Raw genomic sequence first — 12,973 nt, 5'->3', positions numbered from 1 at the left:
GTTCCTCTGTCCATGGGATTTCCCAGGCACGAATATTGGAGTGGGTTGCCATAGGAACCTTAAATGCATATTACTAAGTGAAAGAAGCTAACCTGAAAGGTTACACACTGTATGATTCCAACCACATGACATTCTGTAAAAGCCAAAACTGAAAACAGTAAAAAGATCATTGGCTTCTAGGGGTGGGCAGAACACAGGAGACTTCTGCTGCTGCTGCTAAGTCACTTCACTTGTGCCCGACTCTGTGCTACCCCATAGACGGCAGCCCATCAGGCTCCCCCGTCCCTGGAGTTCTCCAGGCAAGAACACTGGAGCAGGTTGCTATTTCCTTCTCCAGTGCATGAATGTGAAAAGTGAAAGTGAAGCCGCTCAGTTGTGTCTTAGCAGCCCCATGGACCGCAACCTACCAGGCTCCTCCGTCCAGGCAAGAGTACTTGGAGTGGGGTGCCGTTGCCCTCTCCGAGGGGACTTCTAGGACAGTGAAAATATTCTATATAATTTTAATAATATCTTAAATTTTAATAACATTGGAGACAGAAGAGATTAAAAGCATTCTGACAGAAAAATGCTGCTTTGAAAAGAATGGCAATTAGACTGGCAGCTGATTTCTCAACAGCCATGGAGGCCAGTGGGAATGGCATCATCATTTTACTGAAACAAACTAATTTTCAACATAAAATTCTTCATCCAGCACAATCTTTCAAGACTTGGATGAAACAGTTTTCAATGAAGCAGAATTAAAGCGAATCCTGAAAGATAAATTTAGTAGAAGAATAATGATGCCACAGTAAAAAGGAAGGTTATCTGAGCTGTGGGAAGGAAGAGAGTAATAAAAGTGGTAAATGTTTTGTATAAATTATAATCGAGTGGGGTTAAGAAATAAAGTACACAGTAATACTAGCTTATAAATTGGGTAGGGCATAAATGAGAGTATTTTAAAGTCTTTGTTTAGTCCAAGAGAAGAGCAAGATACATGTTAACTTCCTGAGATATTTGAATGTATGCTGTTGTTTCTAAGGTTTCACTAAAAGAAGAAAACATAGATTGTTTAACTTAAAGCCTGATAAAGGGGAAAATAGTGATATTGTCAACCAAAAAGAAGGCAGGAAGGAGTTGTAGATGGAAAAAGTAGGTGTATAAATAGAAATATAGAAAGGTGGTAGATTTTAGTTTTAAATCTAAAAAAGTCATTCCAGTAACTGAGATGGACTACTAATTGCTCATTTAAAACATGCTGTCAAAGACTGTAAGCCGTTTATAAGAGATTCTTAAAAAAGTTCAGAAGAATTTGGAACTGATAGTAAAAGTTATAAGAAAAGATATATATCAAATTATATTAAAGAATGGAAACAAAGTTACGTAAGAATACAAACACATAAAAAAAGATGAAGCCAAACAATGTGTAATTAAGGCTTGTATATTTAAGTGGAAAAACTTACAAAATGATATAGAAGTCAGGATAATGGTTACTCCTGGATGGGAGAAGAAGATGTGATTGTGGGAGCTGCAAGAGCTAGTCATTTTCTAATTTTTAACCTGGTATTTTTATTATTCTCTAACTTTTACATATGTGTTTGATTTCTTTTGTGTGTATTACCTTATAAATATGGAGAAAAAACCCAAATCAAGGTTTCTGGATCAGTGTCTGAATTTAATTAAATCATGATGCCTCTGTCTCTATAGTCATTTTGGAACTGGTTGAATAAGCTACTCAAAACACTTTTTGAAAAATCAAATGACCAAAGAAGATCTGTGCTTATAGTCCAGCCAAGAGACCCATTGGGTTTTAGTTGGTGGATTATTACTCATGTAGCATCATTTTATCAGTTCGATCGCCATGGAACACCAGATGAAATGGTAAGATTTTATTTTTTTTAAACTTTCTTAAATTATTAGTTAATATATTTTTTTGTTAAATTAGAAAGTAGGCAGAAACAATAAAAATCAGATTATAATCCTACAGAAATAAATTTAGCTTTTGAAACTAGACATGCTGAATCTTTGTAAATCTTTAAAAAGTGATAATTAAAATCACTTAAGTTTGCCAAAGGGAAAGCGTACATCTCCAGAAATGAGTTAGAGAATTTGGAGGGGGAAGATACTTTAATCTGTTAAACAACCAAGAAGTAAACCAAGAAGTTTACTTCAAATAAAAAGACAGGTTTTAACTCGTATGTTAATTTCTAGTTAGAAACATTTTTTTTCAGTGTCATTTAAAAAGCGCTATGAAATAAAAACCAGCTGGTTGATGTATTCATTTGAAACCTTATTTGTATATAACTTCTTCCATCTTCAGAAGTAGTATCAGTTCAGTTCAGTTCATTCACTCATGCTGTCTGACTCTTTGCGACCCCATGAATCGCAGCACGCCAGGCCTCCCTGTCCATCACCAACTCCCAGAGACTACCCAAACCCAGGTCCATTGAGTCGGTGATGCCATCCAGCCATCTCATTCTCTGTTGTCCCCTCCTCCTCCCACCCTCAATCCTTCCCAGCATCAGGGTCTTTTTCAATGAGTCAGTTCTTCACATCAAAGTATTGGAGTTTCAGCTGCAACATCAGTCCTTCCAATGAACACTCAGGACTGATTTCCTTTAGGATGGACTGGTTGGATCTCCTTGCAGTTCAAGGGACTCTCAAGAGTCTTCTCCAACACCACAGTTCAAAAGTATCATTCTTCTGTGCTCAGCTTTCTTTATAGTCCAACTCTCACATCCATACATGACCACTGGAAAAACCATAGCCTTGACTAGACGGACCTTTGTTGGCAAACTAATGTCTCTTCTTTTAAATATGCTGTCTAGGTTGGTCATAACTTTCCTTCCAAGGAGTAAGTGTCTTTTAATTTCATGGCTGCAATCACCATTTGCAGTGATTTTGGAGCCCAGAAAAATAAAGTCTGACACTGCTTCCACTGTCTCCCCATCTATTTGCCATGAAGTGATGGGACCAGATGCCATGATCTTAGTTTTCTGAATGTTGAGCTTTAAGCCAACTTTTTCACTCTCCTCTTTCACTTTCATCAAGAGGCTTTTTAGTTCCTCTTCACTTTCTGCCATAAGGGTGGTGTCATCTGCATATCTGAGGTTATTGATATTTCTCCCGGCAATCTTGATTCCAGCTTGTGCTTCCTCCAGCCCAGCGTTTCTCATGATGTACTCTGCATATAAGTTAAATAAGCAGGGTGACAATATTCAGCCTTGACGTACTCCTTTTCCTATTTGGATCCAGTCTGTTGTTCCATGTCCAGTTCTAACTGTTGCTTCCTGACCTGCATACAGGTTTCTCAAGAGGCAGTTCAGCTGGTCTGGTATTCCCATCTCTTTCAGAATTTTCCACAGTTTATTGTGATCCACACAGTCTAGGGCTTTGGCATAGTCAATAACAGAAATAGATTTTTTCTGAAACTCTCTTGCTTTTTTGATGATCCAGCGGACGTTGGGAATTTGATCTCTGGTTCCTCTGCCTTCCCTGAAACCAGCTTGAACATCTGGAATTTCATGGTTCACGTATTGCTAAAGCCTGACTTGGAGAATTTTGTGTATTACTTTATTAGCGTGTGAGATGAGTGCAATTGTGTGGTAGTTTGAGCATTCTTTAGCATTGCCTTTCTTTGGGATTGGAATGAAAAGTGACTCTTTCCAGTCCTGTGGCCACTGCTGAGTTTTCCAAATTTGCTGGCATATTGAGTGCAGTACTTTCACAGCATCATCTTTCAGGATTTGAAATAGCTCAACAGGAATTCCATCACCTCCACTAGCTTTGTTCATAGTGATGCTTCCTAAGGCCCACTTGACTTCACATTCCAGGATGTCTGGCTCTAGGTGAGTGATCACACCATTGTGATTATCTGGGTGGTGAAGATCTTTTTTGTACAGTTCTTCTGTGTATTCTTGCCACCTCTTCTTAATATCTTTTGCTCCTGTTAGATCCATACCATTTCTGTCTTTTATCGAGCCCTTCTTTGCATGAAGTGTTCCCATGGTATCTCTAATTTTCTTGAAGAGATCTCTAGTCTTTCCCATTCTGTTGTTTTTCTCTATTTCTTTGCATTGATCATTTTTATCTCTCCTTGCTATTCTTTGTAACTCTGCATTCAGATGGGAATATCTTTTCTCCTTTGCTATTTGCTTCTCTTCTTTTCACAGCTATTTGTAAGGCATCCTCAGACAGCCATTTTGCTTTTTTGCATTTCTTTTCCATGGGGATGGTCTTAATCCCTATCTCCTGTACAATGTCACAAACCTCCATCCATAGTTCCTCAGGCACTCTATCAGATCTAGTCCCTTAATCTATTTCTCACTTCCACTGTATAATCATAAGGGATTTGATTTAGGTCCATACCTGAATGGTCTAGTGGTTTTCCCTACTTCCTTCAATTTAAGTCTGAATTTGGCAATAAGGAGTTCATGATCTGAGCCACAGTCAGCTCCTGGTCATGTTTTTGCTGACTGTATAGAGCTTCTCCATCTTTGGCTGCAAAGAATATAATCAGTCTGATTTCGGTGTTGATCATCTGGTGATGTCCATGTGTAGAGTCTTCTCTTGTGTTGTTGGAAGAGGGTGTTTGCTATGACCAGTGCATTCTCTTGGCACAACTCTTATTAGCCTTTGTCCTGCTTCATTCCATACTCCAAGGCCAAATTTGCCTGTTACTCCAAGTGTTTCCTGACGATCCTCTTTTGCATTCCAGTCCCCTATAATGAAAAGGACATCTCTTTTGGGTGTTAGTTCTAAAAGGTCTTGTAGGTCTTCATAGAACTGTTCAACTTCAACTTCTTCAGCATTACTGGTTGGGACATAGACTTGGATTACCGTGATATTGAATGGTTTGCCTTGGAAACGAACAGAGATCATTCTGTCATTTTTGAGATTGCGTCCAAGTACTGCATTTCGGACTCTCTTGTTGACCATGATGGCTGCTCCATTTCTTCTAAGGGATTCCTGCCCACATTAGTAGTTTTAATCGTCATCTGAGTTAAATTCACCCATTCCAGTCCATCTTAGTTCACTGATTCCTAGAATGTCGACATTCACTCTTGCCATCTCCTGTTTGACCACTTCCAATTTGCCTGATTCATGGACCTAACATTCCAGGTTCCTATGCAGTATTGCTCTTCACAGCATCAGACCTTGCTTCTATCACCAGTCCCATCCACAACTGGGCATTGTTTTTGCTTTGGCTCCATCCCTTCATTCTTTCTGGAGTTACTTCTCCACTGATCTCCAGCAGCATAGTGGGCACCTACCAACCTGGGGAGTTCATCTTTCAGTGTGCTATCTTTTTGCCTTTTCATACTGTTCATGGGGTTCTCAAGGCAAGAATACTGAAGTGGTTTGCCGTTCCCTTCTCCAGTGGACCACATTCTGTCAGAAGTAGTTTGGTGCTGCTGCTGCTGCTAAGTCGCTTCAGTCGTGTCCGACTCTGTGTGACCCTATAGACAGCAGCCCACCAGGTTCTGCCGTCCCTGGGATTCTCCAGGCAAGAACACTGGAGTGGTTGCTATTTCCTTCTCCAATGCATGAAAGTGAAAAGTGAAAGGGAGGTTGCTCAGTTGTGTCCGACTCCTAGCGACCCCATGGACTGCAGCCTACCTGGCTCCTCCATCCATAGGATTTTCCAGGCACGAGTCCTGGAGTGGGTTGCCTTCTCCACAGAAGTCGTTTAGTATTGTATAAACCCATTAGTTCCATAAAGTAAGCATCTAGAATCTTGAAACCAATGTGTCTGTATTTTCAAAATTGGTCTTTTTTTCTGGGGATGATTACAAAGCTATCTGATCAACAGGCCTACTCTGTGAGCTTGTAAAAATTCAGATTTTTTAAAAGCTGGAGATCCTGTTTTAGTACTATAATCTGGTCTGGAGTTTGGGAATTCTTATTTTTGAAAAGCTCCGTGAATCTCTTTCAGGTATGGAAACTACTGCTTTATGAAACATGTTCCTTGATGGACTTCACATATTTTTCTCTTTTTGGAATACTGGACAGAGCCCAGAAATCATCCATGGAATCTGAGGGTCAGTTAGTATTGACATAGTGTTTTAGAAATGGGGAGGGCCTCTTAAGTGATCCCTTAGTAAAAAAAGATCCTTTAGGAGAGCCCAAGATAAAGTAAGTCAAGTCAGAAAGTGCTCCGACAAGTCCATATACTGCTCAGGATCAGTGTATTTAAGCATTTTACTGACTCTTTGAGAGAGAACAATAGAACGAGCTTCTCGGAGAAAGGTCGTAATTCCTTTGTTTATGCTTGTGAGTCCTTCCCATACTGGTGTGTGGAAAATGATAAATGCTATTATTACTGCAGAAGTGCTCTTATTGAGTATCTTAATGGAGTTAATATGATTATGTTTCACTTCTTTCAGTTCTTAAAATACTAGAACAACAACTCAAAAAATTTACCTATAATTCAAAGGTCTTTTCATTAGCATTTTTATTTCTCTTACCTTAATTCTTCCAAATACATATTTCTGATTTTTAAATCACTGTAAATGAATATGGCAATTAGTTAAGTACTTCGTGAATTCCTGTTGAGTGGCTATCATAATAATAGGTGCCCATGATAGGATACTCATGAAATAAATTGTGCTGCCTCTTCAAGTAATATGCTTTCAAGTTATTAATGCTTGCTGGAACTGCCATTAACACTTATTTCAATAAGCAGTACATTGCAGTAGTGGTTGATATTGACCCCCACATACTCCCAGTATGGTAGGTAATCTAGCCACATTAATATATATCATTACTATTACTATTGTAGTGTTGAATTGTACTGGTACAACCCTCAGTTGCCATTGCTGAAATCACTCTTCTGTTTCATACAGAGAACTCCATGGGACATTATTGCTTTTATTAGCTCTGGATCAAGATAGTGAAAGAATTGTCTGTATTTAGAATAGATTAACTTATGTCTTTTACGATTGCCAGTAGTTCTTGTATGATTTGCTTTTGTCAAGATACATATGTTTTTAATCTTAATCTTTAAAATTATGTAGAAGTTGTAGAGAGATTTAGAGGAGAGAGCTGTGTGTTAGTCGCTCAGTCGTGTCTGGCTCTTTGCAACTCTGTGGTCTGTAGCCCACCAGATTCTTCTGTCCATGGGATTCTCCAGAAAGGAATACTGGGATGGGTTGCCATTTCCTGCTCCAAAAGAGAGCCAGAGTATTTGGGGGAAAAACTACTTTTATATAATAAAAATAATAAAGATGTGTCATACATGTGTGTATATGTCAAACAGATTCTGCCTTTATTCATGAGTCCTCAGAAAGTTTCAAACATTTCTTGATTTCTTAATGGCTTTAAAAGAAAAACTCAAACTCTCCAGTTAATGATGGTTTTCATTAGGGTTGTTACCTTCAGCATTTTGCATTTGCAAAGTGTTTAATATCTCAGAGTGACTATTTGGTTTTTATCTCAGTGAAGTGTTATGAAGTAGGCGAGAGATTAGTATTATATCCATTTTACAGGTAAAGAGACTGAGGTACACAGTAGTTGTACTGTGTACAACTGAAAAACAATAGCTACTAAAATAGTTGCTACTAAGGAAAAATAGCAACCTATTTTTTATTACTTAGATAAATTTGATATTAGGAACTTTCTGAGGACTTCATCTTATGAATACCTCTGGGAAGGTAACCATGTGTACCAATTTGCCAGGGACAATCACAGTTTGTGTCCATTTCCCCCTCATTCCATCTGGTTAGTTTTCCCCCTTTTATTCTCAGAAGTTTCTCAATTTGGTTTATAAATCATATAATTATTTTAATCTTTGATCATAAGGGTATATTAACTCATTCTTTCAGAGATTCTATAGGATGTTAATTTGTGTTTGAGATCTACTTAGATCAGAGTTTTGAAAATTATCTGAATTTCTTTTCTCTTTGTGATGTATTAGCATAGCCGGCTACCGTACAGAAAATGGTCATGCATCGATCATGCTTTATTCCACTAAAGAATACCTGGTGTGAGAGGATGATAGAAAGCAACAATGATTAGTCATATATTCTGCAGCAGAGAACTACCTCCAGTCTTGTGATAATCATAAAGATGTTTCAGTTTTTAAATGTAAACTGCTTTGCCCTGAAGGTTAATGTGAAATCTTTCCATTTTAGGTTGATTTCAGATATGGTTGATTTTTTTTTTTTTTTTAAGTTTTTGTAAACTAGACATTAGCTATATGTGTATTTAAATAAAAACTTGCCAGTTGCTTAGTACTGGCTTATAAGAAAAATTCAGTATCTCACTTTTCATTCTAGAGGCTTTACATATTCATATATTTCTGTTTAATGCTTGTCTCCCAACCTAGATTGTTATCTTCTTACAACCTCAGGCATCTGTTTTGCTTTTATTCTTTAGAAATATAGTTGATTTCTAGTGTTTCAGGTATACAGAAAAGTGTTCTTTTTCATATTCCATTCCATTATAGGTTATTACAAGATACTGAATATAGAGTTCCCTGTGGTATATAGTAGATCCTTGTTTATCTATTTTATATGTAGTAGTGTGTTTGTAGTAGTGTGTATCTGTTAATCCTGTGTTCTGAATTTATATCTTCCCCCTTTCTCCTTTGGTAACCATAAGCTTGTATTCTTTGTCTATGAGTCTATTTCTGTTTTGTAAATAAGTTCATTTGTATCATTTTTTAAGATTCCACATGTAAGTGATATATAATATTTGTCTTTCGCTGACTTATTTAACTTAGTATGATCTCTGGGTCCATCTGTGTTGCTGGAAATGGCATTGTTTCATTCTTTTTTATGACTGAGTAATATTCCTGTGTGTGTGTGTGTGTGTGTGTGTGTGTGTGTGTGTGTGTGTGTGTGTGTGTGTGTGTACACACAACATCTTCTTTATCCATTCATCTGTGGATGGACTTTGGGTTGCTTCCATGTCTTGGCTATTGTAAATGGTGCTACTATGAACATTGGGGTACATGTATTTTTTTGAATTAGTTTTTGCCTTTTCTGGGTATATGCCCAGGAGTGGGATTGCTGGATCATATAGTAACTCTTATTTTTAGTTTTTTAAAGACTGAAGACTCCTTACTGTTCTCCATAGCGACCATACCAACTTACATTCCCACCAACAGTATAGGAGGATTTCCTCTTATCAACACCCTCTCCACCATTTATTATTTGTAGACTTTTTGATAATGTGAGGTGATACCTGATTACAGTTTTGATTTGTATTTCTCTAATAATTTGCAATATTGAGCATCTTTTCGTGTAACTGTTGGCCATCTGTCTTCTCTAGAGAAATGTCTGTACAGGTCATCTGCCCAGTTTTTGATTGAGTGTTTGGTTTTTTGATATTGAGCTATGTGAGTTGTTTGTATGTTTTGGAAATGAATCTCTTTTCAGTCACGTCATTTGCAAATATTTTCTCCCATTCTGTAAGTTGTCATTTAATTGTGTTTATGGCTTACTTTGCTGTACAATAGGTTTTAAGTTTAACTAGCTCTCATCTGTGTATTTTTGTTTTTGTTTCCATTATTATAGGAGATGGATCCAAAAACATTGCTATGATCTATGTCAGCTGTGATTTATTTATATTTTATGGTATCTGGTCCATGTCAGTCTTTATTCCATTTTTAATTTATTTTAGTATATGGTGTTAAGAGAATGTTATGATTTAATTCTTTTACATGCAGCTGCCCTGTTTTCCCAGCACTGCTGGTGGAACAGGCTGTTTTCTCCATTGTATGTTCTTTTGTCATAGATTAGGTGACCGGAAGTGTGGGGGTTTATTTCTGGACTTTATCCTATTCCATTGATTTATGTTTCTGTTTTTGTGCCGGTACCACACTTTTTAAAAAATTATTATTATAGGTCTCTAATATAATCTGAAGTCAGGGCACATGATTTCTCTAGTTCCATTCTTTTTTCTCAAGATCGTTTTGGCTGTTCAGGGTCTTTTGTGTTTCCATACAAATAAAATTTTTTTGTTCTTGTTATGTAAACAGTGACATGAGTAATTTGATAGGGATTGCATGAGTAATTTGATAGGTAATCTGTAGATTGCCTTGGGTAGTACAGTCATTTTAACAATGTTGATTTCTTCCAGTTAAAAGTGATAAAAGTGGACATCCTTGCCTTGCTCCTGACAAGTGTTACCTCTTACAATTTTAATTACCTATTTTAAAAGCAAATATAGTTTAAAGAGAATAATTACTTTGGGACATTGCAGGGATCATCAGTACAATCAGTCTGGCCAGCTGGTTCTTGTCTTTGAAACTTTTGGAATAGTGGTTAGATAAAGGTGTGAAATACAACCTTAAAATGAGCATTGCTTCAGGTTACCTAGTTGGCTGGATGTGGAGACTCAGTTCACTTCAGTCGCTCTTGTGTCCAACTCTTTGTGGCCCCATGGACTGCAGCAGACCAGGCTTCCCTGTCCGTTACCAACTCCCGGAACTTGCTCAAACTCATGTCCATTGAGTCATTTATGCCATCCAGCCATCTCATCTTCTGTTGCCCCCTTTTTCTCCTGCCCTCAATCTTTCCTGGCATCAGGGTCTTTTCCAGTGAGTCAGCTCTTTGCATCAGGTGGCCAAAGTATTGGAGCTTCAGCTTCAGCATCAGTCTTCCCAATGAGTATTCAGGGTTGGTTTCCTTTAGGATTGACTGGTTTGATCTCCTTTGTCCAAGGGACTCCCCATTATTCTTCTCCAGCACCACAATTTGAAAGCATCAATTCTTGGGGGCACTCAGCCTTCTTTATGATCCAACTCTCACATCTGTATATGACTACTGGAAAAAACAGCATTGACTGTACAAACCTTTGTTTGCAAAGTGATGTCTCTGCTTTTTAATATACTGGCTAGGTTTGTCATAGCTTTTCTTCCAAGGAGCTAATGTCTTTTAATTTTGTGACTGCAATTACTATCCATGGTGATTTTGGAGCCCAAAAAAATAAAGTCTGTCACTGTTTCCATTGTTTCCCCATCTATTTGCCATGAAGTGATGGGACTGGGTGACATGATTTTAGTTTTTTGAAACTAAACTGTTAGCATCAACGTGTGACGGTATGCAGGGGAATTTTGACCATTAACTTGCTAGTATGTGAAATGAGCACAACTGTACAGTAGTTTGAACATTTGGCACTGTTTTCTTTGGGTTTGGAATGAAAACTGACCTTTTCCAGTCCTGTGGCCATTGCTGAGTTTTCCAAATTTGCTGGCATATTGCGTGTAGTACTTTAACAGCATCATCTTTTAGGATTTGAAATAGCTCAGCTGGAATTCAGTCACTCTCACTAGCTTTGTTTGTAGTAATGCTTCCTAAGGCACACTTGACTTCCTACTCCAGGATGTCTGGCTCTAGGTGAGTGACTACACCTTTGTGGTTATCTGGGTCATTAATACCTTTTTTGTACAGTTCTTTTATGTATTCTTGCCTCCTCTTCTTAATCTCTTCTGTTAGGTCCTCGCTGTTTCTGTCCTTTGTTGTACCCATCTTTGCATGAAATGTTCTTTTGGTATCCAATTTTCTTGAAGAGATCTCCAGTCTTTGCCATTCTGTTGTTTTCCTCTATTTCTTTGCATTGTTCACTTAGGGCTCTTATCTTTTCTTGCTATTCTTTGGAACTCTGTATCTTTCCTTTCCTCCTTTGCCTTTTGCTTCTCTTCTTTTCTCAGCTATTTGTGAAACCTCTTAGAAAACCAGTTTGCCTCTTTGCATTTCTTTTTGTTCGGGATGATTTTGGTTACCCCCTCCTGTTACGAACCTCCATCCATAGTTCTTCAGGCACTCTATCAGTTCTAATCCCTTGAATCTATTTGTCACTTCCACTGTATAATCGTAAAGGCTTTGATTTAGGTCATACCTGAATGGTCTGGTGGTTTTCCCTACTTTCTTCAATTTAAATCTTGATTTTGCAATAAGGAGCTCATGATCTAAACCATAGTTAGCTCCAGGTCTTGTTTTTGCTGACTGTATAGAGCTTCTCTGTTTTTACCTGCAAAGAATATATAATCAATCTGATTTCAGTATTGACCATCTGATGATGTCCATGTAGTTCTCTTTGGCCCAGGGCAAATTCTGTATTAAATGTTTTTTCCTGATAAATATTTTGCATGTACTTTATTTACATAAATATAGTTGAGAAAACCAATAATTCCTTTCTGAAAACTACATCATTGTACAATACTAGTTATCTACTGATGTGTAACAAAATTTTGCTCCTTAAAAGAATGAACATCTCACACAGTTCTTGAGGGTCTCACATCCAGTAGAAGCCTAGGTGGGTCGTTCTGGCTCAGAATCTGATGAGTTTGTAATTAAACTGTACCCTGGCACCTCAGTCTCTGGGGCTGGAGGGTTTACTTATCTTCTTGCTAACCTTGACAGAAGGCCTTAATTACCCATCATGTAAGCCTCTTTGGTACTGTTCTTAGCATAACTTTTCCCAGGAGTCAATGAGAGAGATTGTCGTTAAGACAGAAGCTTCCGTGTCCTTTAATCTTGGGTCTGACATACTTTCAGTACTGTTAGCGCTGGTAGTCTTCTATTAACAGACCAGCAGTGTGGGAGGGGATTGAATAAGGGCATAAATTCCAAGAAGCAGAGATCACTAGGGACTGTCTTAGAAAGCTGGCTGCCACAGTCACTAAGCACCTTTATTAAGGAAATATTTGTTCAGTGATTTCTTGTAGTTAGCATCCATCTTACATGAGCATTATCCAGCCACTTAAAATCTGAACGTGCTTTAACTTTTAATTGGTGACTGGAGTTCATCCTTATGAACAGCATGGGTGCTATAATAGGGATAGGAGGGTGTGAGGAATCTCTTTGACTTTGTTCTTTAAGGCCTCTGGCTTAGCTTTCTGAGGTCTCAGGCTTGCTTTTGCACCTTTTGTTCTTCCCTTGTTTGAAACTAGCTGTGATCTGCGTCTTTGTGAATGCACTTTCTTGGCTTCTGGTTTTGACCAGTATCCACATATCCAGATCTTTAAGAACTGAATATCAAGTGAACCAGC

The 12,973-nt window shown here is 38.0% G+C and overlaps 1 protein-coding gene across 5 annotated transcripts in view; it reads left to right on the top strand.

The window, feature by feature from the left end:
- The window catches only part of MMS22L (MMS22 like, DNA repair protein), a 121,126-nt gene that overhangs the window by 17,065 nt on the left and 91,088 nt on the right, over positions 1 to 12,973 (top strand). For all 5 annotated transcript variants that reach the window (XM_043439200.1, XM_043439201.1, XM_043439202.1 and 2 more), the window contains one exon: positions 1,684 to 1,857. In XM_043439200.1, the coding sequence (XP_043295135.1) occupies positions 1,684 to 1,857 (174 nt within the window). The remainder of the gene's footprint in view (positions 1 to 1,683; positions 1,858 to 12,973) is intronic.

This window comes from Cervus canadensis, chromosome 20, assembly GCF_019320065.1.
Source record: "Cervus canadensis isolate Bull #8, Minnesota chromosome 20, ASM1932006v1, whole genome shotgun sequence".
Classification (NCBI taxonomy): domain Eukaryota; kingdom Metazoa; phylum Chordata; class Mammalia; order Artiodactyla; family Cervidae; genus Cervus; species Cervus canadensis.
This window is presented reverse-complemented; position numbering and strand designations above follow the sequence as displayed.